Here is a 26,149-nt window from a genome sequence, read left to right on the forward strand (position 1 = left end):
TTTAGTGAACTCTATACACAGTACTGGACTTCCAAGGAGTTGGATTTGAAGGTATAGTTGGTAAAGACTGAAGTGAAATAAAGACTACATGACCAAAATGTATAAGTTAAAGATGCAATAATAGCATTTTAATGCCAAAGTCCAGGAACCTTAATTGAAATGTGCAAAGACACTCAAACACACCGAGTTTGTCTAAATAAAGGCTCCCAGCATAGTCTGTGTGATGAAGGTGGACGAGGTGTCTCCTCTTCCTCCCACTATTCAGAAATGAAGCCAAAATATCCCAGATACCGGCACTGCCATCTTGTGCCGTAGACATGATTTGGAGTAGCGATCAGGTTAGCGAGGTCCAGCCCATACACACAACCAATCGTTAGTCAGTCTCAGCTGTCAACCATGATGTTTTACTCCGTTTTGGTAAAATCAAGTATTTAAATCCAAACTTACTGAACTTATTAAATGAGCATTTAACCAAACAGAACCACCTAAATGACAGCAACCACCTTTGAAAAAAATGTATTCAACCTGTACTTTTACTTTTTAGTTTGCTCCATGTCCAATCTGCAAACATGGAGGAAACAAGGTGTACGACCTATACTGCAGCCAACCATCAGGTGGTGAACGATAAGCTTTGGCTTCAGTTTGGGGGAGTCATCATGTCGTCCATCTTAACAAACAGTCTATGGTCCACAGCCACACTACAGCCTCAGGTATAGTGGCACTTTGAGCTAAATGATGGTGTGTTGGCATTTAGCTCAAAGCAGCTACGATGCAAACACACTTTTAGATATTAGACATTTAGACGGTATTTTTTGTCGGGGTTCTCCATCGTAGAAAAGCTGGTTAGCACACCAACATTTGCTAATTAGCACTAAACACCAAGTAGAACTGTAAATGCTAATAATGGTGGTACTGAATATGTACACAAGTTCCTAAGTGACCCATTAAGTAGTTAAAATATTTCACTCAAAACCAAAATCATACAAACTCCGACTGCAAATCCAAACGCAGTTTAAATACATGATTATGGACCAAAGTGTTGTATTAATTGACAGAAGCATCGTCTCTGCAGCCACGTCACTCACATGGTTGCTAACAGCAACAACCTACTACACACAGCATCAAGACAAATGACACAAGTGAAATACATTGTTTTTCTATTTAATTAATATAAATCGCTAATTGATATAAAATGTTAAAGAAATAAAAAAAGGCTGAAGTTTGACTTCATTTACTTGACAATGCATTAAGACCACAATGCACGCGTTAAGACAGTATACAGGCTTTACAGGCTTACTTACAGGCCTCTGGAGAGTTCAGCATTGTCTAGTAGATATTTTATTTGTTCTTTTAGCATTTGTGTCTGTAAAGCTGTAGAGAACAAAACATAGAACAGGTAATATAATTCAATGTAAAATCCATGGTGATATACAAAAAGTCTGCAACAGAGTATCTTGGACTGGACCATATATATATATATCAGGAGAAGAAGCCGTTGGACTAGATGTTACAGGATTGTCGAGATCCAGAGTAACTTGTTCTGACAGCGTAGTAAACAACGGTGCATGACTCACTAAGTAAAACATAACACTACTTTGATTTGTTTCAGAGAGTACGCTGGATAAATTGGCAAGTTCAATTGGCAAGTGGACCTCTTTTCCAAATGAATTCACCATTAATCAAACAAACAATGCAGCACAATTACAGAGATAAAGTGAAACTGCTTCTACGTTCTGACATTTTTTTAACAAAACAAATCTGTGGTTCTAACAAATGCAAACCTACTCAAATGCCCAGGTAACAGTTTTTCTTCCTTGAAGAACATTTCTAACAGTGTTATAAGTAGAGTAGATATTTTTCCTATTTCCAAGACCACTTGCAGTCTAAGGAATGCCCGGTAAACCATCTTTGGATGCCAAAATTTGTCCCCCGCCAAGTGTTTTTTAATAAATACAGGTCTGTGCCACTATAAGGGCACCGGACCCATCCAAGTCTTTTTAATTCCTGACATTTCTCCAGGCTGGTCCACCCTCTGGATGTCTTCAAAAGGTCTTTCGCAAATGTCCACTCTCGTCTTCTCCCGGCAGACTCAAATGTCTGTTTTGATTTTGTCCAGGGAGTTGTCGATCTTTGTGAGAGTCTTTTTGATGCGTAACGCCGTTAATCTGGCTGATGGATTCTGGTACCAGCACTCCTTCATGAGTTTGGCCATGGAGGTTAAAGTCTGAAAAGGAAGTTTTGGAGACATAAATCAATCAGCGTGTCCAATGTCAACATTAGAGTGACATTGAATTTCAAATGTTATTACTGGATTTCCAAAGGACACAGACGTGAATTATGCACTGCTTAATGACCGTTTGAATTCTACTCACTGGGTCTGAGAACCATCTATTTGGGATGTTGGGTCTCTGCTGATCCACACACACAACCTTCTTCATGTCCTCGAAACTGGGATCACTTGGGACCACGTCATGAAAAGGTGGTTTGTAGTCCTCGTCGATGCCTAAAGGGAGCACAGGGAGGTTTGAGCTCATGACAATTGATACAAACAGTAAAATAATTATTGGTTTGTATTTATATACAGCTTTTCTAGTCTTGATGACCACTCAAAGTGCTTTACAGTTCAGTTTGCCATTCACACACATAATCATACAGTGCATCTATTAGCAGCACTTAAAAAAAAATGTATATAGTAGTTATACTGACAGATGATGAGCATAAATAGACCAAGGTGTATAACAAGAGTAAGGAAAAAAAAAAATCGTGAAATTTCATGAAACTAGAAATATTGCACTGTGGTTGTATGGCTCAATCATTCAGTAAAGGTTCAGTCTACATTAAAACAAAATTATTCAGACGCTAAAAGTCACCATGACAAGTGATCCAAATTTTAAGAAATTCACTAAAAGCAGACTTGACATATCACGTTCGAGAGGCCAAACACACATTTTGTGAGGCCACCGTGACCTTTGATCACACTAATCTAATCAGTTTGTTTGTGAGTCCAAGTGAACACTCGATCTTGACACATCATGTTCATAAGTATGGGATGGACGGACAATCGGAGAATATCATTCCTGTCACTGGCGCAGAGGCCTGAATACTCCAAACCGTTTTTGATTTAGTAAACAAAATGATTGAAGATGAATGGACGGACATTATGATCACTTTATAAGCCCTGCATTATATAGCAGGGGGATAAAAAGGATTCATTTTGTGGCATGACTCTTTTGTTCCTTACTTAAAAAAGGTGTACTGTTACTGTGTTGTAGGTAAATCAACATCCTAAGTGTGGCTGAAAGCCCAAACCCTATTATAGAGCAATAAACTAATTTGACAGTGAAGGGAGAGAGTGGGTTTCATTTCACCTAAGAGGCCTCTGGCTTCTCCACAGACTGGTCTGTGGGTGGAGGCAAGTGTATCTTCTTAATCAATATCAGAAAAGCTTTAACAAAGTTCACGTTAAAGCAATGACTCTGTTTTAATTATGAAGAAAGGAAGCAGAAAAGCTGAATCAATGTGACATTGAAATAGTGATGGTATGTTTCCTCACCTTGTAAATGCACAATCTACCTCTTTCTTTTTTTGTAGTTTTTCTTCAGTTGATGGAGTTAAGGAAAATGAATGTTTATGATGAGCAGGCTTACATTTAATCATAAGTGTTGTGTAAAACAGATTTTTCAAAGTTGGGTCAGGGGACTCCATAGGTCCTTGAGTCATTTTTTTCACTGTAATTTCATCTATTGGTTACACAATGACAGAATGTACAACTATTTCCAACCTGAATTCTGTACTGTTCAAAAGGCAAAAAAATTGTTGGTCCTTGATGTAACAATAGTTTGAGAACTACTGGTGTAAAACATGACTGACCGTTACTGACGGTCCTCCTGGCGATCTCCCACAGGACGAGGCCCAGCGCCCAGATGTCTACCCTCTTGTAGGACTCGAAGCAGTCCATCTGGATGGAGTCGTCCAGCACCTCGGGGGCCATGTAGCGCTTTGTGCCCACTTTAGGGTTGTTCCCCACATCCAGCTCATTGGTGTCTTGGAAATGCATGACTGCCAGGCCTAACATGAAAACACACATCGATTTTGAATATTTGAATATGCAAATAATGTACTTTTTAAAACTTGGACTTGAGTTGTGTCCTACGTCACTGAGAAGTGTTGTCTCAGTGTGTGTGTGCATAGAAGGCTTCAGGTTTCCACATCACAATAGTGTAAGCTTCACATTTGGCTGCCTCATCATTGGGTCGTGAACTCGGAACATCCTGCTGGTTCGACCGTGTCCTGAAGTTTCTCATTTTTAAGTGGGCACACAGAAAACTTCCCCCCTTTCAGCAGATGAGTGTAAAAATACACCGTCAGCTGATTTAATGCTGAATCACTACTTGTTGGTTGTAAACAGTCCTTTTTTCACCCCCCCGCATACAGGATGTTCTCCGATGTAACAACAACTCTCTCAGGAGACCGACGACTCGCAAACTGCGTCATCCGAAGCAGAATTTATTACATTGAGCTTGTAAACATGTCAGGCCTGATGTCTGGTTGTGCCTTGTACCCGAGTTAGACGTATCTGCTAATGGAACATCATTTTGATAGATGAAGTGGACAGAATTCCTGAAAGTTGTTTTTTGTTAAGGGGAAAGGAGGTTCTTGGTACTGGCTGTTCGTGTCGACATTAAAAACAAATATAAAGAGGGGGGAGATGCGAGTTGAGCGATGACACTGCAGATGCTTCTCCTCTGTAAGTCCCATTAACTGTTATATTGAGCTAAATTCAAGTTAATTTAAGGTGGTTTAAAACCCCTTTCACTTAACGTGAATTTCCATGTGAAAGCACATCATTAAAGCTGGAACCAATATTAAAATCCAAGTTTCAGTGATTTTTAAACCTGCATTATTCAATCTAATATAAATACTCTAGGAATAGACCGAGCGTCTTTTTATAATTGTCTAAAAATTCTGCTTTATGTAATCTGTATCTTTGGAAACTATGAGCTCTAGAATTTGAAATTTTGTTTTGAGGGATTAAACTTTGTCTGTTTGTCCACCTCTGCTTGTGAGGGGATTTGAAGGGTACATGCGAGCCACATCTCGAGAGGAAAACAAGTTTAGGAAACTTTTAAAGCTCTTAAGTTTAAACGTTAGGAACCACAGTTCACAAATTGAGAGAAAAATAAAAAGCATATCTATCGTTTTCTCACCGAGATCAGCGATGCAGCACTGGCCGTTCTTTTGAACCAGTATATTTTTGCTCTTGAGGTCTCGGTGGGCGATCGCCGGTTTGCCCTGTGTGCCGAAGATCTCGACATGGAGATGTGCCAAGCCGCTGGCGATGGAAAGAGCCATGCGGAGGCAGCTGGACGCGTCCAGGGTGCTGAGTTGAAGGTAGTCGTACAGGGAGCCCATCTCGTGGAAGTGAGTGATGAGCCAGAGCTGAGTGCTGGAGTTCCTCGAGGTCATGTCTGAAGCTATGAAGCCTGCATTAGGGAGAAATACAGAAATACAATTTGTCAGAATGTTTGCACAATGCAGTACAGTGTCTGTAAATATAATAATGAACCACATGTAGGGCTTTTTAAAACCCAGCTACAAAGTGATTCACAAGAAACAAGTGAAAGATTGCAATGATCATGATGTTTCTTGTGTCCTGCTGTAAGCTCTCTCACATCCTGCCCAATCCGCACTGTGGGTCACATGCTACATACCCAGGATGTTCTCGTGTCTCAGCAGCACCGTGTTGTAGATCTCAGTCTCTCGGAACCAGGACTTCTCGTCTCTGGAGGAGAAGATTTTGACCGCGACGCTTTCCCCCTGCCACTGACCCCTCCACACTTCACCGTAACGGCCCTTACCTGGAAGTAACAAACACAGGAAGGGAATTGTTAAGAAAAGTGCAAGGGTCTCAACATGTGATGGTTGGAGTCTTTGCTCCAAAAAGGAAGGATTGAATAAAAATCCCACATTTTTTGAATTCCCCCAAAACACATTATACGATAAATAAAAGTACAAGAATAAGAATAAGAAGAATAATTATAAGAATAAATTGTAATAGACAGGTACAATCACAAACAGTAAAGTTTGTGTTTGAACATGTAATATAATAAGAAAGGGCTCTGTGTGACTGCTTATAGAACCAGAATTACAATAATTGAAATTCTGCTGCCTCAAAGGATTGTTTTTTGCCTAATTTCCCTCATCATCTGTCTGTAGGGGGCAGTTTCCAGGAAAGAACACTGAACACTGATATGGTTCAGCATCCACAAATTTGCATGTTACAAATGATTACTGGGAGCTAAACGAAGAAAGACAAACATGGAGCAGCTATAGACCTAGATATCTATGTAAGAAGTTAGGGGAAACAAGAAAAAGCTAAAAGCAAAGTGGATTTTGGATTTGTATTCTTTAAATGTGTAGAGAGTCTGTTCCTGATGACTGCTATAGCTGCCACAACTTGATAAGTAAATACTTTGCGGACAGGTTCACCTAAACATCTCGCCCATGGTGTGGTCATTTCTGTGGAAGTAAATGTCGACTTGTTTCTATCTCCCCCTAGTGGACATAAATAAACTCACACTGATCTAACTTGTTGATTTTCTATGGGAGTCTAGAGACAACAGTGACAGTGATGCAGAACAATGAGTGAACCTCTTATTTCAACATGAGTGTTTCAACCTTGCACACACTCACAATGATGGCAACATTTGTATATGTGAGAAAATGTGAATATATGACACTTGAAATATTGAAAGTGATGTTAAAACTACAATTTGTGCAATTTTGTCTCCAGGGAGGTCAAAGGCTCAACTTAAGCAACTTCTTCAAACCAGTACTTGTTCTGCCTTTGTTGGATGATAATTTGAGATTTGCCAGTCTTACAGATAAAGGCAGAAGAGAGAGAACCAGTATCAGTGAACATGTGAACCGGAAAATCCAGTTTGTAGGATTATCCAAGAGTGAGACAAAAAACACCACACAGCAGGGTACACTCCTTTTACTCCATACTCTCCAATAGCTTTGTATTTTGCTGCTCTGTCAAAAGTCTGAAACCACTTTCCATTTCACTTGGCTGGGGAGAGAACCATCAACATGCTAATGCACCTGGTATATACAAAAAACAGTTTTTCCAAATAGCCCAGCTGCTCAGGGGCTTAAACTGAGCCAGGACCACCTTTTCTTCAGGATTAAATCACATCTTTTTGTCTGGGTCTTCTTTGTCTGCACAGTGGGAGTGCCTCAGTGAAATGAATGAGGAGGTTTTGTTTTTTTTATTTTTTATTTGAAGCAGTGCTATTGTAAATATGAAAACAGCCTTCGTCGGGGACACTTACCCACACACTCATTGAGTGTAATTTGTCGAGCAACGGTTCTCTGAACAAGGAATGGGAGTCCTGAGCCGCTGCCTGAAGTGCAGGAATGATCCAGCAAATCCTAGGAGAGAAAAACAGGAACAAAGAGTGAGGGCCTGTGTATTTGCATGAGAGTGTATAATTTGAGAGAGAGAACTGTCGAAATGAAAACCTTCCCAAAGGAATCCTGTGGCTCAAGCCCGAAAAAATGATGAAATAAGGGGCATGCAGGACTAAAATAATGCTAATACAAGCAGGCCTCCTTTTGATGTGGCACCCACATGAGATGAGGGGGGGGGGTAAACTGTGTGTGTGTCAGTGCCGGAGGTGCAGAGTGCCCCCTGCTGAGTAAACAACAGAAGTGCCACCCCCCTCCCTGATGACTGGTGTGGGCGCTGGAGATTTGATCTAATCCAAGAGCCAGACTCCAAAACAGGCGCATTGCTGCTAAGCCTTTCATGTTTATCTCGCACTCTGACACGTGCAGAGCGCCGGTGCGACCACAGGGGGGCAGTACACAGCAACGAAGTCAGGATGTGCCGAGCAAAAACAAATGACTAAACTGAGGAGGGGGAAGGTTGAGGGTTGAAAAACAACACAGAAGAGTGATGCCTCAGATAAACAGATGCATAATGCAGGAGCTGCCTGAGAGACGATTTGGAATCACAACACAAAAATGTGAGACAGAGGCCATAAAATGAATGATGAGTAACTCTGCGGAGGAAGGGTTGTTTTTGAGGAGGGGATATTTGGGCCAAGGCGTTAGACAGCAGCTGAATGCAATCAGAACGCTGCAATATCATTATAATCAGAGACGACTTCTGGGCAGCAGTCTGTGGAGGGTTAGGCACATGTGTTTCAGACCGATTTGCTTTTCACAGCTAAACCACTGTTACTAATAACATTTCTCATGGTGCTGCCAAGCATTTTTTAATTATGCTGAAACAAACACATTCTGTGGCTCCATATTTGGGCCTTTCAGTGCCAAGTGTATTGATGGACTTTGGAAACAGCTTGAGAGAGAGAGCCAAAATCAGCTGTGTGTCTCCCCGACACATAAGTGATCATATGTTAACAGCTGCACGTGTTCATTTAAATGTTTCATAATTAAAGATAAACTGAAAATCTGGGATTGGAGTTTGGCTACAGATGAGTACAAATGTAACTTTTACCAGGACACAGAATCACAAAATGGAGGTTAACAGTCTTGTATTTTTGTTGGGGCACAAGCTCGACTTGGAGCACACAACTTGATTACACAGTGTGCGAGCCGGTAATTTTCTGGGTTGTCTTTCAGAGGCAACTCTAACCACAAGGCTCCACCTAAACTATGGATCAGTTTAGCAGGCCTCAAAACATAAACCTCTCTGCAGAAGACTCACAATCCACGGTTGAAAATAAATAACAGAAGACATTCCTCTGACCGACTGCAGGAATGACCGAGAAAAGTTTTAATTTAAGGCTTTTTTTTATTCCAGAAGGAGCCACTCCCATACTTGTGGCTTAAACAAAATACCTTAAGTCAAGACATAAACAATAACAGCTATCTGTTTATATGTTGATAACATTTACTGACATAAACAAGAAGAGGCCATGAATATTTCTGCCCCTTTTTAATGGTTTTACTGCTTTAATTTGATTTAAAGTTAGTACTGTAACTTCCTCAGCCATGTAGTGTGATGCAAAGTCAAAATAAAACCAATATAAAAACATGGAAAAGCCATCAATCGTATAAATTTAAGGATCATAATTGGGGTTGCCATGGTAACTGGAGCTACACAGTGTTTGAAAGAGAAGTGTGCGGTTCACTTAACAAGACCCAACAGTGCAAAACTTCTTGAAGATATTTCATGTTATTATGATAAGTGGACCGTCAGTCTGGTTAATTAAACACAGCAACAACTTCAAGTGCAGCAGAAGAGTGAAGCTGATCACAGTGAAATCTATTGTTACAGATCTCACTCAGTAAATGTTGCACAGACACTGAACCAACGCACATCCTTTCTTGTTGCCCGCCCGGTGAAATCTGCAACACCGGTGTTGTCATAAGTTAATCACCCAGTGGGAAAATTTCACCATCATGGCATCGCTACTCACAATAAAAACAGGCCCAGATGATTGGTATCATTTTGTCTCGACCTGAGGTTTCCTCCTCTCTGTTGAGATTACGAATCAAAGCTAAGGAAAATAACTGAAGGTCTGTATTTTAAATGTCTTTGACAAAAGGATAAAAGAATAAATGTGACAAGCATTTTAGTGAAAGGGAAAATGATTGTCTTTAAACAGCTGCAAGTGGAATTGTACTCTGTGTTTGTGCCATGTTTGGTCAATCACAGCAGATTTAACTGTTGATTACAGTGACACCAGATGACTGCTTTGATCACAAATCTGGATTAAAAAGACGCAAACAATGTTTAGCATACCCTTGTGTTTGTGTTGTATACCATCTCGTTGTAGATGAGTTGTGTACACAAAAGAGGCAGAAGTCCCCTAATCCAACAGCTGAATCCCTCAAGTTTATACAACACATAATTTTGTGAGGGGTTTTCCACTTCTGTAACTGGGGCAGGGAAGGACTTTACAGACTCTCTGTGATTTAGGTTTTAAGCACACAGTCACACTTGAAATGACTGATGGGGACTTAATACAAGAACTCAAAAGGGCGGCAGCTAAATTGAAATTATTCAGGTTTTCAGGTCCTTGTAAATGTTTGAATTAAATAAAGCAAACACACCGATTGTGAATTTTTAAAAGGGGACAATTACACATTTTTAAGATTAGACTGGCAGCACGATGACTAAAGATGGTGAACTGTAAAGTATCGCAAAAACAATTAAAATACACTTGGAAGAGCTTTTAGAGCCTTTTCCCTAATGAGCTTAGGAGATGCTCTCCTTTCAAACACTGTGCTAAGTAACCTCCTTTATAGAATCCACTACTCACCGCCAGAGTGCTCTCCCCGACGTTCGATGCTATGAGGCCGTCGATGGTCCCATACTCAGCATCTCGTGATGTAAGCCTCTCCATTTGGTTGTTGTGGATGCGTCTGAACACCAGGATGGCGACAGCAGAGAGGACGATGAGGACGATGATGGGTGCCACGATGACTACAACCAGTGTGGTCACGCTATAGCTTGACACCTCTTCGGCTGTGAGAGAGAAGAAAAACAACGTGAGATGATTCTTCAAACCATTAGTGGGTCATTTTTTTTAGAACACAAGGTTAAGCTTGATGCTTAACCATTGAATTTGGCTTTTGTATAGAGTATAGATGTTTAAAGTAAACAACCGACACTATGAAATTTGCAGTAGAGTGTGGATCCTTGACCCAAGCACACCGGACCTGTGGAACCATCGCAGAACTGTCCAGACCCAGGTTCAGATAATTTTTTTGAAATGATGGTTGGGTCTGGGTCAGGTTCAGTCACGTTGCCTGGGCTATCTACTCCTTTTTCTTCGCTGCAAGGGCCTTTAATCTCTGAAAACATTGGGCTCGGGTTCAGACAAAAAACTGAATACTTGTATAGTAGGGGTCAGGCACTCTACTTTGCAACACACTGCAGATTTTCTGAAGAAACCAGTTAAGGGTGAGGGTGCACACAGAACATTTGTGTGTGTCTGTGTGTGACGATACACACACAGCCACACACACACCCACCCACAACCTCAGCCTAAACTGACCACCATTCACACTTTCCTAACATTCCAAGGGAAAGAGTGCTCAGCTCGGCCTACAGCACAGACAATGATCCCCTTTTCTCAACTCGCATAATGAACTCTTTCTCTCAAATACACAAAACTGGTAACTAATTCAAGAAGCTCACTGGACGTGACTCAAACATTGGAAGTGATGCATTAAGTCGCTCAGACAGTTTAAAAAAAACATTTTTACATGATTATTGTAGTTGTAACATGACAAAAGAGGTATATATATAAATATAAAAGACTGCTGTCGAGGGAAAGGTAAAGGTGGAAGAGACAAAAGACAAAAGAAGGCAACAACAGCTCTGTGTATAGCTGCCTGCACCTCCTTCAGTCCCATGTGGCTTCACCCTCTGGGCTCGTGTCAGCCAGCTCTGACAGCCTCCGAGAGGACAGGTGGGAAGTGGACCATGACTAAATAATATTCAAGTTGCCCACTGTCTCCCCCAGCTCTGTTTCACGAGGTGCCAGGAGTGAGCCCACACAGAGGTGTAGCTCTGGACAACAGAAACCACACAGACAGTTCTACAGCCTCTGAGTAGAGAGAATGATGGAGTGGAATGAATGTGTTGCAGTTCCTCTTCTGAATACATGAAATCAAGGGCAGCACATAGTCTGGTATAGCATTCGCATTTTGGTTAAAAGAGTTGAACCCTGAACTCAAAGGATGGGGTTCTTAAGCCTCTTTCATAGCACGGAACAGAAACATCTCTAATACTGTATCTGTGTTGCATTCTTGGTACTGTACCTTTGACAGGCAGCGCCACAGTGCTGTTCATGTTACACAGGGGCCCTTGGCAGCACTCCACAATCTGGTCTCTGGAAGGTGGGGTCTTACAGGTCAATGTGCTCTGCTCGTAAACCTTAAAGCAGCCCTTCTGGTACACCAGGGAGCCGCCATTGACCGTCAGAGAGGAGAAACACTGGTGGCCCATGCAGCGACGGCCTGTCACACACGAGCTGCCTTCACACACACACTCGTGCTCCTGTTTGCTCAGGGCCTTCACCTCCTCCTCTGCAAAAGATTCAGGAAAAAGAAAGGGCTGGTTAATAAGTAACTCCTATCACTATAAACATGACTGATGCTTTTTATGGTCTATTAAAATGGCAAATATAAAGGCAGTTTTGTCATTAAAAGGGAAATATATGAGACATAAGCTCAATTTCTGCACGGTATAAAGTAACAGAAGGTCTATCGTGAACGTCAGCCAAGAGAAATGTGTACAATGTGGACAAAGTCACCTTTCCCCAGAGCCTGCACGCTGACATTCATGTTACACAGATGGCCCTGGCAGCACTTGACAACATGGGCCGACGAGGGTGGCATGGCACAGGTGGTTCTGCCCTCTTCGTCGTCCCTCAGGCAGCCCTTCTGTTGGACGGCCCCCCCATCAATCATCTTCAGAGAGGAGAAACACTGCTGCCCTGTGCAGCGGCGGTCACGCTCGCACACGCCGCCCTGACACACACACTCCTGCTCTCTGAGGACTGGTCTGCCAGCAGACAGTTCTGTATCTGATGAGAGGAAACAGAGATACGGGGGGAAACCCATTAGAGCGATAGCATTATTATCCCATTAAATTAAATGGCATTCTCTCAGATCAGAAAACATGCTGGTTGAAAATGTTGGTGTTGGCCAGCTATTGAAACAGCCGCTCAATTTTTAATGCGACAGAAAATATTTTCCAACACCTACTTGTATAAAAATCTCTTTCACTTATAGAATTGAATAAGGTAACATTTCAAACAGATTTTCAAGCCTAATTTTTTCTCCATTGAAATTATTTAATGGCAATAATCTATCACTTTTAGAGGAATAACAACATGCCATCATACAATGATGTAAATTTATCTGTTTATCATTTTAGTTTTTAAAATGTATGAGTCCAAGTTTCACACTAGTCAAAAAAAACATAAGATATGGCTGCAATTGGAATGGATAGAATCGGAATTCACTCCGAAGACAGCAGGTAAGAGAGCTTCTTGGTATCTGGCAGGTTTGTGACATTGAACATTACTCACTGCTGAAGAAAGAAACTGAAAACTCCAGACATAGCCATTTTGGGTAGGTTTTGATGTACAAGAAGTATAAGAGAACAGTGGAAAACAGTTCATTGCAATAAAAGAAAACTGTTAAATGCTACTTTGCCATCATGTTACATATTGTTAAAGAAAAAGGTATTGATATAGTGTTATTGATTTTACACACATTCCCCTGACCTTAAAGAAATACAACTGATCTTGATGACTGCTTAGTAAGTCTACAAGAATGCTCCTCGGGCATCTATACATATTTGTTATAGGACTTTCCAGTCTGTGGAAAAAACTGAGACAGCTAAAAATATAGAACTATGTTAAGAGTAGATGGATGGGACAATAACTTCTTCCATTTCCCTGTATTATGTTAAAACAGAATTATAAGAAGGTCCATTTTTTACTTTAACACAATGTAATGCTGCTAAGAACTCACCTTTCACCAGTGACTGCAAAGTGACGTTCATGTTACACAAGTCCCCACTGCAGCACTCGACCAGCAGCTCAGGAGACGGCGGGCTTCCACAGCGCAGGGACAATTCACTACCCACAATGCAGCCCTTCTCAAGGACTGATGTCCCGTTCAGTACTGAGAGAGAGGTGAAGCACTGCTGGCCGAAACACCTGTCCCCACTGCTACAAGACGGTCCGTCGCACAAACATACAAAGTCTCCCGCGCTGGCCTCACCTGCAAAATACCACACAAAAACAAACAATTAGAATTCATCTTTGAATAGATGTTATATACACACACACACACAGACAGACATATATGGCTTTCGTGAGTAGGTATGGGGACAAGTGCCTAAAAAACTCCACTATCAACTGCATTCCACCACCACTGCAGTTGTGTAAAATAACACAGAGACAGCAGATGAGAGGGAGACAGACATGGGGAGGTTATGAAAAGAAAAAAAAAGTACGAATGTTTAGTCTGTGTGTTGAGGAGACTTGAGACGGGCAGAGACAGACACAGAGGCTGATAGACTGTGTGTCTGTGATCTTGAGGAAAAGGGAAAGGGGGGGGGGGACAGACGTCTCTAAACACTTTTCAAGCTACTGCATGTACTCAGGACCCCAGTGACAGCGTGTGACCTACTGTAATCTGGTTATCATGCAGGAACTGGTGGCGTTGCAGATTCAGAGATAGCGTGAGTGAAAATTCCAACCAGCTCCTGTCTTTTACACTAGCAGAAATCTATCCTGCCTTTAGCTACAGATCACTTTCAGGTCTGATGTGGAGGGCAGTGAGGCTTACCTTCCACGCAAGAACAGCGAAGGACCAGGACGATCAAAACCAAAGGAAACATGTCCCCAGCCGTCATCGTAGACCTAGAGGGGGGGAGGAGGAGGAACACAACAAATCAACACCTGGGCGACACAGGGGCAAAAAAACATGGTGACTTTTACATAGAATAACTTTCATATTTGTTGCAAATAATCTTTCTGACAACACTCAGTGCGACAGAAGACAAAGTGAGAAACGGATAACAACAGGATTAGCTGTCGACCTAAGCATATTATTGGGAGCAACTTTACAGAGGGAGACCTTTTTGTGTTTCTCAGAAAAAGAGTCAACATCAAGTTTAAAATGCTCAAGTAAAGTGGGTCTCATGCCTTCCTGTTGTCCTGGCAACAAGGCATTGACTGGCAAGCAATGGGGAGACTGGTTCTCTCCTATTGGCTGTGCCTGTGTGTGTGTGTGTGTGTTGGAGGGACAGGCTGCTTGGCAGTGAGGGGAGAGGAGCAGACAGACGTGAGAGGAGGAGGAGAAAGAGGAGCACAGCAGGGAGAAAGAGCGTGGGTGCCCAAATACTATCATTTAGAGACCTGGAGACGCTTTAATCCTTCAATATTTAATGTGTCTCGAGCTACGTCAACATACGTTGTGTACTTATGTTTGTTTGTTTGCTTTCAGCGACAGATTTGAACAGACCACCAGTTTAGCTCACACTAGGGGGGGGGGAATCCCCTCTAACTACCCATTTTATAAAGATGATGTGTGAGTTTTGTGGAGACATCATGGCCCGGAGCGTGCCCTGTTTATGCCGCACTGAGCACCGCAGGCCGTTATCTAGACAGCGCGTGTGTGTGTGCGCGCCTCAGTGCATCTGTGCCACTGATAAATACCCAAACACCCCCGCCACAGAGAGCTGAGGATCTTGACTCACACGCTGCTGACGGATCAATAACTCACCACAATTAACTAAGTAGAGCGTGTCACGGGGCTCCACTTAATGGCTTCAATTAGTGTAGGTAAATGATTTGCTGCATTTTTGTTTACATTTGCTGCTGAAAGACCCTCAACGGGCCGCTGGAGTCATCCCGGTCTCATCTCCTCTCTCCCACGCAGACACTTTGTCTTCAATAAGCCTTCATGAGCTGCGAGTTGCACAACGACGACCAAGCACTAAAGCATTCCTGTTATGCGAGTGCTGCTATGTATGTAAACAGCAAATATGTCAGTCTATGCTCAGCCAATCCAAATGCCTTAGGAGTCGTCTGGCCTGTAAGATTTACAGTATGCAGCCAGTGAAAAAGAAACTACTACATCTTGTAAACATATGAAGCATGGCCAGCCAGTCTCGTATATCATGACGCCTGCTAAGGGCTTTGCTTGATGAATACGTGGCCGGGACTCATCCTGATATTGGAAACCACAGAAGGGATTCTTTGGAAAGGAGAGAGCACGGGCTAGCATCTGCAGGACCAATTGCGATCCGAGCAGCCAACGTTTGTTTCGCTGCATGTGAACGTGTGTGTTGCAGCCCTCTCTCCCTGCGTATTGAATTCTCTGGCAGCGTTCTGCAGTGTGTTTACAGAGTTGACTTCCTGCCAAGGATGTGCTCTTATTTCCCCCGCTCTCTATCTGTCTCAACCCCCATCCTTTCCTTTTATTCCCTCTTCCTGTGTCCTCTGATGTGGTGTGAATACTACATTGCAATTATAGCTTTAGATATAAATCTCAGTTTTTATTGCTGCTGAAGCTAATAGCATAATGGGTCTTAACTAAAACACAGAACAAGCTTTTACATAAGCTTGAATAGACTGTAATATTAATATATTCATGAACAAAGGGTACATTTTTAGTTTTCCCATCGATGATGGTGATCCCTTATTTAAACTCTCTCCTTCAGTCTGTGAAGGTCAAGCAGTTTATATTGGTTTCCATTTACGAGTGTCTTGAGCTGTGGTTGTAAGAAACTCAGGTACTACAATTGAGTACAATTTAAGGTACTTGTGCTTTAATTACCAAGAAGCAACGTTTAAAGGCTATCAACACACTGAGGAATCATAACAGTGACAGAATCATGTGGCGTGTCACATGTCATTATGTGTATGTCTTCTAAGCTATTTTCAGACATGAACTCCGGAAAATGTCCCATAAATTGGGACTGCAGAATTTGCCTCTCACTTGTGATTGTCCAGAACATTCAGGTGAGTGGTAACGCCTGGGTCGAGCATGCAGGAGAGGGAAAGCAAGTGTTTTTATTCAGAGCACATTAAAACCTTTCCAAGTGAACATTTTCACTGCTGTCTTTTATGTGTATGGCTTCTCTTTACTTATCTTGAGATATCTGTATTCTTTGGTTTTAACCAAATAGCCATCACATATTAGAAATGCCATCAACGCGCCCTTTTGTATTCTAACATGGACTCACTGACACATTTTCTGGGAATGTAACTAGGGGGCTGGGAGGAAACATTCCAGACCCAGCGTTGTCTTGGCGTTTCCAAACACATCCCCTCTGGAAAATGTCTGAGAAATGTCTGGACTCCAGAGCAGCTCTGGTGACCTTCTGCATTATCAATGGTGTTGTTAATACTTCTGCTCTTTTCAGTCAAGTTATGAGTAAGTACTATTACTTTAAATTGACCATTTTCTAATGTATATAGACTTTCACTTGTGTTAAGAATCTTAACTCTTTTTCCACCACAGGTATTTTGCCTGATGACATCAGAACCACTGATATGCGTAGGAGCGCTGGCCTTGTGTGTGGAAACATAAAGTCCACATTGAGCTCCACACAAAGTGGCCAAAGTGTGTACAGCCCAGAGAGACGCGGCCCAGTGAGAAGTATGTTAAGACTCGACTCCCGCTGAGCGCTGCTGGAGGGACATGAAAGTGATCCTCCAAATCAAGGCTCCCATTTTATGACTCCGCGTTTCTTACACCAGACTCTTTCCAGGGATCAGACTCCAGAAGGGTTTCACTGATCAGCACTTCTCTAAGACGCCCAGCAGATTTTAAAGTGATTAGATGATGATGGTTAAACATGCCACTCAACTGCTGTGAATGGTACAACTGAAGCTAAAGAGAAGCATGCTCTGGTGATTGGTAAACATTCCTAATTACAACACTTAAGGTCTTTGCACATCAAAGACGATTTTTTTTCCCAAAATGGTTGGATGTTTAAACATGTACAGCCTTGTGTCAATCATGTTAACACAAAAACATTTTTTCGCCATTTAAGCGTTTGGAGAAGGTCAGATTTACTAGGATTATCATTTGATTATTTGATAAAGTGGTTCAGAATCAATTTGATTGCAGAAAGTTTTCTGCTTTTTATTTCTTTCTAGCATATCGAGCTGGACCACTGCCATCCTGTAACAGACTCGGAAGCGATCTGGATAATTTCGCAGCTTGTTGATCAGAAGATGAAATTCACCTTCCTGACGGCCTCTCGGGATTGGATGGATCCCCCGCTGGTCTCCATTTTATCTACAACTGCAGATTTTCAGAACGCAGAGATTAATAAAGCGAATCAGAGTCAGGTAAGGTCGCTGTGCCTGATGATTTTCATTGGCTTATGGACTAAAAAAAACGTGTATGATAAATTTATTCATCATACATTTTATTACCAATTCATAAATTCAAGGTGGTATAATCATTTAAACCTGATTCAAACACCAAACTAAGAATATTAGTTAAGTTGCTTTAGTATTTGTGGTCAGGTTTGTATTCAGGTCAGGGCGAAGGAGAGAATGACAAAACACTCCTCGGTCTGATGAGCACGGTGTATCGCTGAGGTTGAGCAGGGAGGAGGCTGGAAGCCCTGCAGGAGCTGCTGAGTCATCATGCTGGCAGAGAGGGAGACGGGAGGTGGAATCTGTGTCTGAGCAGGCAGGCTGGCACAGTTACCATGGCACAAATAGCCCGGGCACCGAGGAAACTGCAGCAAAACTGCAGGGAGGCCAGGGAAGAAGCAGGCAGCGACTGGGGCGATGCGGAGCCTTGCTGTGTGTGTCCCTGTGCTCGTCCCCGACCAGACAGCCGAGGTGCCAGCATGCCATCAGGGACACACAGATGGTTCGCTCCTAGGTGGATGTGGGTGTAATATAGACCTGAGGGCTAAAGTCACTCTTACTGCAGCAACCCAAATTCATATTCACACTAAAGCTCAGCAAATCAACACATTCACCTCCGTCTAAAATCCTCTTTCTGCCGACAGCCTGATACAACGCTTGGGATGATAACCACATTAAATGAATAATACACAACCTTACATTTTTGCAAGAGTAAGAGGAAATAAACACACTTTATATAACTGTGCTGTTTTTGTCTTAGTAGAAAAATTTATTTTACCTTCAATAGAAGGGCGAACAGAAATTAAATGAAATTATATCTCATAATACAGAAAGAATAATCAAATGTAAAGCTGAATTTTAGAAGTAGATGACTAAGGTACAAGGCATAATCCTTTCTATCTGTGTCTGAGGCCATACCGAACCCACACTGTTACCTCTGCAATATATTGAAGCAAAACAATATCAAACAATTATGATAAGGTGTTGTCTAGTGGCCAACTTGCCGTTTGGCTGATGGCCCCTACACACTGTGAGAAAGCAGCAATCCAGCACAGTCATTGCATGTCACGCTGTGCAAGATGAGTCTAATACAGACTTGGTATAAAACCTGCGTCAGGTTGAACTAAACTGTTTCAGTCTGGAGGAATGGCAAGTTGTGTAATGAATTTCTGGTAAATTTCGGTGCTAATGTGTAAAATAATAACAAATGAGACCTGTCAGCAATGCATATTATCCTTTCCCCACAAATGATTGCTTCGGAGTAAGATTGATGTTAACAATGTTGCACTGATGCAGTATAGTCTGATTTTCTGTAGATATGGCTTTCACCAGCAGACCCACTGTTACACTACGGCTCCCACATTTCTGACACTTTGAATTTTGAGACGTCAGGAGGAGTCAAAGCTGTGCGTCTGATCAGTGAACCTTTCTTTAGATGAAATGCAAGACAGTCTGCAAATACAAATATCTGTAGAAATACTCCTAAAGCTCGTACAAACCTCATGCACTTAGGATATGCATAAGTGTTTCAGTTTAATGACAAAAAAAGAAAGATGAACATTTTAAGCTTAGGCTTATTGTGTCAGCTTCAAATAAAAGCCTCAAATAACTCCTGGATGGTCTCGTTGGTTTGTTCATCGTTTGTGAAGCAAAACAAAGATCTGTGCATCGTTATTTCTTCTCAAGTTATAACAACTTATTTTTCTGACGTGAAATGTTCATAGATTGAGAATTAATGAGGCGAAATTGTTTGTTATTGTTGCACAAAAGATTTTCAAATTAATGAGTCACCACTTTGAAGTTCTTTGGGATGTAATGGGGTTCTGGGACCTGTGTTTCCAAATGTAACGTAATGTACAAATCAAAATCCTTCTATTAATATCCTGATCGTATGGGGTTCCAACTTCAAAGACTTACAAACTTCAGCTAAACTGATGCAACTTGTGCAAAGACTTTTCAGGATGTTGCTGAAAGACTGGCTCATTTCATATTCTATCCACTTTTATTTATGCTCCATAAAAGTGGTTAATAAAATAATAAAAACAGTTTAAGTAGCATTCTGTGTGGAGGTAAATCATTCTTCAATATTTATTACATCTTTTTGGGCCTCCAGAGTCCTTCAGTCAGGCTTTAAGACGTTTCTCCTCCAAATGTGCGTATATACAGGTCGGAAGTGTCCTCTTAGTGCACCACTGTAGTAAATATTCTGGGGAAAACACTGTGTCTATATAAAAGTTTGGGGTGAAAAAGTTTGAGTTTGAAACCAAACTCAAACATTAAATTGGCCGCATTGTTAGAAGAGTCAATACATATATAATGTAAAAACCCTCTTGAACATTTGGTGTCATACAGGGTGGTCGTGTGTGTGAAGATGCATGGCTCTCTCCAATGACGCAAATGCAAATCTCACTGACCTTTGGAACCACACCTCCCTAGCCAGAGGCCTCATCAAATGGGAGGTGAAAGAAGGACTGTGGCCCTCTGGAATAATGTGTGCAATCTGCAGTGTCCCGTCAGGTCGAGCCGGAGGCTCCGTCTTTCAGAGCCCTACAGTATCTGAGCAGCTGCCTCCTTTCACAAAGTGAGGAATGTTCTCAAATGCAAATGCCCCCCTGCTTATGTTCAATTCTCACTCACACATTCATTTTCGTAGGCAACAGCATAGAAGCTTTTTGTTCCTTGGATACAGAGCAACCCAGAGTGTGTGCGCACACACACTCTGTATTCAGCCTCGATCAAATGTAATCAGAGACAACAGCCACCTTTTCTTCCTGCTGTGGTCCCACCCAACCTTCCACCTCTGCACCATCAACACCGCTCAGACACACTCGGCCAGGTCGAGTCGAGCGTTTTTGATTTTGAATCAAAGTGCTTTTTGTACTGCTGCAAAACTTTGACAAAAAAATGGCTGTTTTCTTTGCAGAAAGGACAAGATCCCCCGGGGAAAACAGAGGACACCTGAAGACAGAAACATACTAAAGGTCGGGGAGAGTTTAGAATGAAGGCAATGTGGAGAACAGTCTGTCTGGTGATTATTTAGAACTTGAGCATCACCTGCACAGAGAAGCTAAACTTCAGCAAACACACTTAAATTTGTGGAAAAGAACAGTGGTTGTTCAGGTTCCAGTGAGGTTACGACGGCTTTGTTCTCTATTCTTGTGAGACACGACTTGGTGGGATTAACCGCATTGTGAAAACACTATTAACATACATTCAGTGCAGTGGTCGCCATAGCAATTAGACATTCATTTTCACACCGCCATCAAAAACATCTGAAACAGCCATTTCAAACACTGTCCTTAGGGCCCCCGAGCTGTGTTTGCCAATAGAGGAATGCACAAACACTCCTTCCAAACGACCACCTCACAAAGTCCACTGCTCCGGGGCCATCCTTCTCTCCAAAGGACACCTTGATTTGTAACACGGCGCAGCATTTAAACGCATTTACCCCATCGTGAAACAAGAAAATCAGACAACCGGTGTGAGCCAACCCTCAAAAGCTCCAGGAAGTATTTAGTCTTGATTGATTCTGCTCCCGGTCAGGCGAAGAGTCAGGGGGGGGGGTCTATGGTGACAACCACTCGCTACATCGACCAAATCAGTCGCCACCATGATGATAAGCACTAAGCAAACAACCTGCAACAAAACAATGGATGTGTATACAGGGCTGTGGTCCTGGCCATTACATCCTGCTGCCAACGGGAGTCTTTATTGGTCGGGAGTTTCCTGGTCTTCCAGAGAGGGAAGACTTCTAAGAGAAACAGACCCGTAATAAACAAGTTCTCATAAGGTCATTAATGTGAGATAAGGATGTTAATGGTTCTTAGGGCAGGTGGATCACACAATGTTCATATTGTGAGATAGATTTCAGTCATATTGCTCAGCCATACTTGGATGTAGTTGAACACAACTCACAATGATGACAATAATAAATGCAACAAACGTACAGAATAGACTGGACAATTTAAAGCTGGTCTTGTCAATGTGACACTGAGGTAGTAACATCATAACAGAATCCCTTTAGCTTACGACCCCAAGATCATGGAGTTGAAACGTATCATTTTCAATTTGTGGACAAAGTGCCCACACAAATTTAGAGCCCATGCCAGTGACTGGGAATGAGATCAGTGAGAGGCAGCTACTGAAACAAAGCCATAACCCTCCCGCCCCTCCCCTCTCACAGTGGAACGATAAGACAAGAGCACTGGAGCAAGTGAAGGGCTCATAAAATGTGTATTGCAGACTGTCGCCAGTGCAGTCTGGGGTTAGCGTGGAGAGAGGAGCCACAAGCACTGCAGATTTATGTGTGAGCGAGTGTGTGTGTGCGTAAGTGTGTGTGTGTGTATCTGTGCAGACAGTAGCGTCTGTCTCCCTTCTCTCTGTCTCCACTGGTCCTCATCCACATTTCAACACCAGAACGGGAGGAATCGATAAGTCTGTGCAGAGCCACCAGAAGAAGAGGAGGGTGGAGAGCAAGCTCCAAAACAGCAAACAAGTGAAACAAGACAAAAAAATCTGGCAGGCGCACAGGCGCTCTTTTATCTTATTCGCCTTTCTCCCTCTTAACTTCCCGTGTCCTGCTGAGACTGCAGTGCCCGCCAGGCCCAGACAGCTTCTCTCATCGTGATATGTTTGGGCTACATAAGGCTGGTTATTATTAAGAAGGATTTTTTTTGGTATTTTTTGACTAAAAATAACACCAGCAGACAGAGGGTCCCTTTCTAGAGAGCAGGCCACGAGCAGAGAGATAGAAGCAGATTCCACCCACATGCAGTGTTCCTCTGGAGCATGCTGCCTCATCTGATGCCTGTCTGTTGCTGGTCAAACTTAGCAAGTCAGCACATACACACACATACAGACACACACACGGCCCAAAGCTGAGGGTTGGGTTGGTGCTATAGACTTCAAGCCAAATCCCGCTCTCTTTCCGTCTTGCCTCCCTCCTCCCTCCCTTTCTGGAGAGCCACCTACGTGGAGGAGCAGCCAGCCTCAGACTCTTGCTCAGACTTGAAGCAGTCTATCTTGGTCTCATAACTGCAGTTCTCTTGTTAATGACAGACTGTGTAACCTGATTCCACACACACATATGCATATATACACACACACACACACACACAGCACCCAACCCCCAAAAACTCTCTCAGGGTTTTCTGGAGAGAGCTCTTCCATCTCCCTCTACTTACACTGCCTGAACTGCCAGCTGCTTCTTACAGCTATATATCTGAGCATGGAAAAATGATTTATATCAAAGGTTTATATCCCAAAACCCCCCGTTCATCCCGCTATCTTGATGGGAAACTTTTTGACTTATAGGATAACGTTGTGTGACAATAGCCCCTTTTATACAGAGATCCAACTATACTTGTTTACACTGGCTTTGCTTGTTTACACTGAGCTAAAGAGAGTTGGGATATTGTCACTGCAGCGTGGGATTTCTAGAAAGCATGTCTGTGTTTGAGATCAGAGACGTGAACCGACTGTGTAAAAAAGGTTATTAAAATGACCTTAACACATTACTCAAAAGCCACTAACTCCTGCTATGAGACACATTTCAGGCCTTAAAGTTACGACACAATATTCCAGGTGTGTTTAACAACATTGCCCGACACAATCTCAAATGAGTCCTATTGTTGGGGACATATTGTCGGTCCCTGAGACCCAGATAACCTCCAAACTGATCGAGGACTGAGTTACCACAGATTGGCTCTTGAAACAATGACACTGTACCCGCTCCAAACAATAACATTGTTGTGTAGACCAGGAGGAGGCAGAGGAGGAGGCAGAGGAGGAGGGGGAGGAGGCCAGTCACAATAGCAGGCTGAGTCACCACAAAACAGGCTGGTGCCCGTTACCTCGGCTAAAAGGAACAGGATCTCTGAGATCCCCTTGAGTTGAACCACAGCTCGGCCCAGACTGACTGACGTCCCTTTATCCCACTCACTATCAGCCAGACGGAGGAGGCCAGGCGCCCGCAGAGAGGAGGAGGAGGAGGAGGAGGCCGGGACCTGGGACAACAGGTCGGCTCTGGGGTTACACTGTCCAGATCATCAGGCGACCACACAAACACACGGCCACTAACTGCCACTTAATCTGCCGCCACTAACAACCGGAGCGAGTAACCTTAGCTGTGACGCTCCTCACGCTGTCACGTCTGTTCCTTCACAGACTGGAGTCTCTCTCCTCCCAACACCCGATACAAGACTCCACCAACGCTCGTTTGTCTCTGTGAGCAACGTGTTAATATGGCAGCTACTGCAGCACCCACTGATGGGGGGGGAGGTTATTAGTGTTCAAATCCACACTGAGTGGCTAATCCATGTTGATTAACCCCCCCCCCCCCCATGCCAGACACTATTACTGCATATGTTTGCCAGTCAGATTGTCATGCATGTACATCCATGGGTGGACAACTGAACAGGTTGAGACGTGTCACCTTGAATGCACCACACAATTAAAAAGGACTTTGGCCATGCTGCGTTCAGGTAACACAGACTACAACAAGGACAACCATTGTTTGACATTTGTGATTTGTAAAATAATTAACAAATCAAATGTTATTTGTATAGCTCATATTCACAAATCACAATCTGCCTGAGGGGGCTTGAGGTGAGACATCCACTGACCTGAACCGTTAACTAGAGTCAGGAAAATTACAAGAAATAAACGTATAGGGAAAATCCTCACATGTTGGGTGAAAAATAAAAATATTCATAACATTCATATGAAAAGACGGTTTATAACGTAAATGGAGAGATGTATCGTTCTTTGATGCTTTTATACAAGAGAAAGTGCCTGAGAAGAGATAATAGAGCAGTAACCACAACTGTATGATAGCAGTATTTTCAGCAATAGTAGACGAGCAAAATGATTTGTGTGTTTATTCTCTGCTCATAAATAAGAGTTTCTAAATAAAACCTTTAAAAAATCTGTCTTTTAGCTTAGAAAGAAATATGGTGAAATTTATCGTGATCGTTTTCCTAATAATGCACAATCAAGTGCTCCCCCACTCGTTATCACCAGATCAAACTTGATTAGTACGTGGGATTTTGGGTAGATTCTGAGTAGGGGGCGGTTTAGTGTGAGACAGCCCCCCCCCCCCTATTCACACGTCTTTTAATCGGCTCAATTATCTCTGGATGTTTGCAGCGAGCAGTGACACCTCAGTAATGAAGTTTGCACCCTCTCACCAGCACTTCCTGCCCCCCCCCCACCCCCCCTATTGTCCCTCAAAGAGCAAAACACATCTCCAAAAACACATTTTCAACCTTTTGCACAAAAGGTGGATATTAAAGTAGTTTTAAAAAAAATCTAAAATCAAATGGCACCAGACACAAGTCTAACACTCACATACAGTGTGCTACCCCCCCCCTCCTTGCTGCAGGGACGATTGTGATGTTTAAGGTGCTCAGCGGGAGATGATGAGACACACACTTTTTAAGCAGGAGCGACCCTCCCCAAGACTGTTAACATGACAATGCCCCCCCCCCAAACTCAGTCTCAAGTAGCCGCGATGTCTGCCCCCCCCCCCCCCGGATCTGATTAGATTGTGAGATTGGACATGGCAACGCCAGAAAGTCGCAGGCTCTTATTTTGGCGAGCGTCGCCATTAATCAACACCAATAACCCCCCGATCATTTCAAAATAAAAGCTGCTCTTCTCGCACACTCAAAGAAAAAATGAGGGGAAATTATCAAAAATATTTTTAAAAAAGAGGTAGAGTTGAAAAATGTGTTTAAGCGTTGATATAGAAACTGGAGGATTTTAGAAGGAAAAAGGTTGAGGGGGGGGGGGGGGGCAGACAGGATTTCTGTTGAGCGACGTCACGAAGCTTTTTTCCATTGAATCAGCAAACTTCTCCTCGTCCGGCGCCCTCGTTACAAAACACCGCAAACTACAGTCTGGCTCTGATTTAACACGTTTTTAAAACATTAAATTAATTCAACTCACCTCGTGTGTTGTTCTTCAAAGTGCTTTTCAACGGAGGCTCGGTCGCTGACACAGGAACAGCTACTCTTCCATCTCCGGAGGATCCACCGACACTACGAGGTTTGTTTCCCCGAGTCTGAGCCGCAGAGGAGCCGACGCGACGCCAGCATTGTGTCCGGGAGCTGCTCGGAGGAACCAGGGGGGGGGGGGTGTTCGGGTCACTCGGTGCTCGTGTGGAGGACAGAGGACAGACGGAGACACATGTTGGACCCGAAGCTTCTTCACACGTTCTCTGCTCCGTCCGGACTTCTCTCAACTCAGCGGAG

The 26,149-nt window shown here is 42.9% G+C and overlaps 1 protein-coding gene across 1 annotated transcript; it reads right to left on the minus strand.

Moving 5' to 3' along the window:
* Nucleotides 1-102: 102 nt before the first annotated feature.
* On the minus strand, nt 103-26,149 carry LOC133021654 (activin receptor type-1-like). Its single transcript, XM_061088600.1, has 12 exons — nt 25,845-26,149; nt 14,347-14,420; nt 13,525-13,776; nt 12,297-12,569; nt 11,803-12,069; nt 10,296-10,501; nt 7,335-7,434; nt 5,712-5,858; nt 5,208-5,483; nt 3,871-4,068; nt 2,373-2,503; nt 103-2,224 (listed from the first exon to the last, which is right to left on the minus strand). The coding sequence occupies exons 2-12, from the start codon at nt 14,411-14,413 to the stop codon at nt 2,090-2,092; spliced, it is 2,052 nt and encodes a 683-aa protein (XP_060944583.1). The 5' UTR covers nt 14,414-14,420; nt 25,845-26,149; the 3' UTR covers nt 103-2,089.

The sequence above is a fragment of the Limanda limanda genome, chromosome 16, assembly GCF_963576545.1.
Source record: "Limanda limanda chromosome 16, fLimLim1.1, whole genome shotgun sequence".
Lineage (NCBI taxonomy): Eukaryota > Metazoa > Chordata > Actinopteri > Pleuronectiformes > Pleuronectidae > Limanda > Limanda limanda.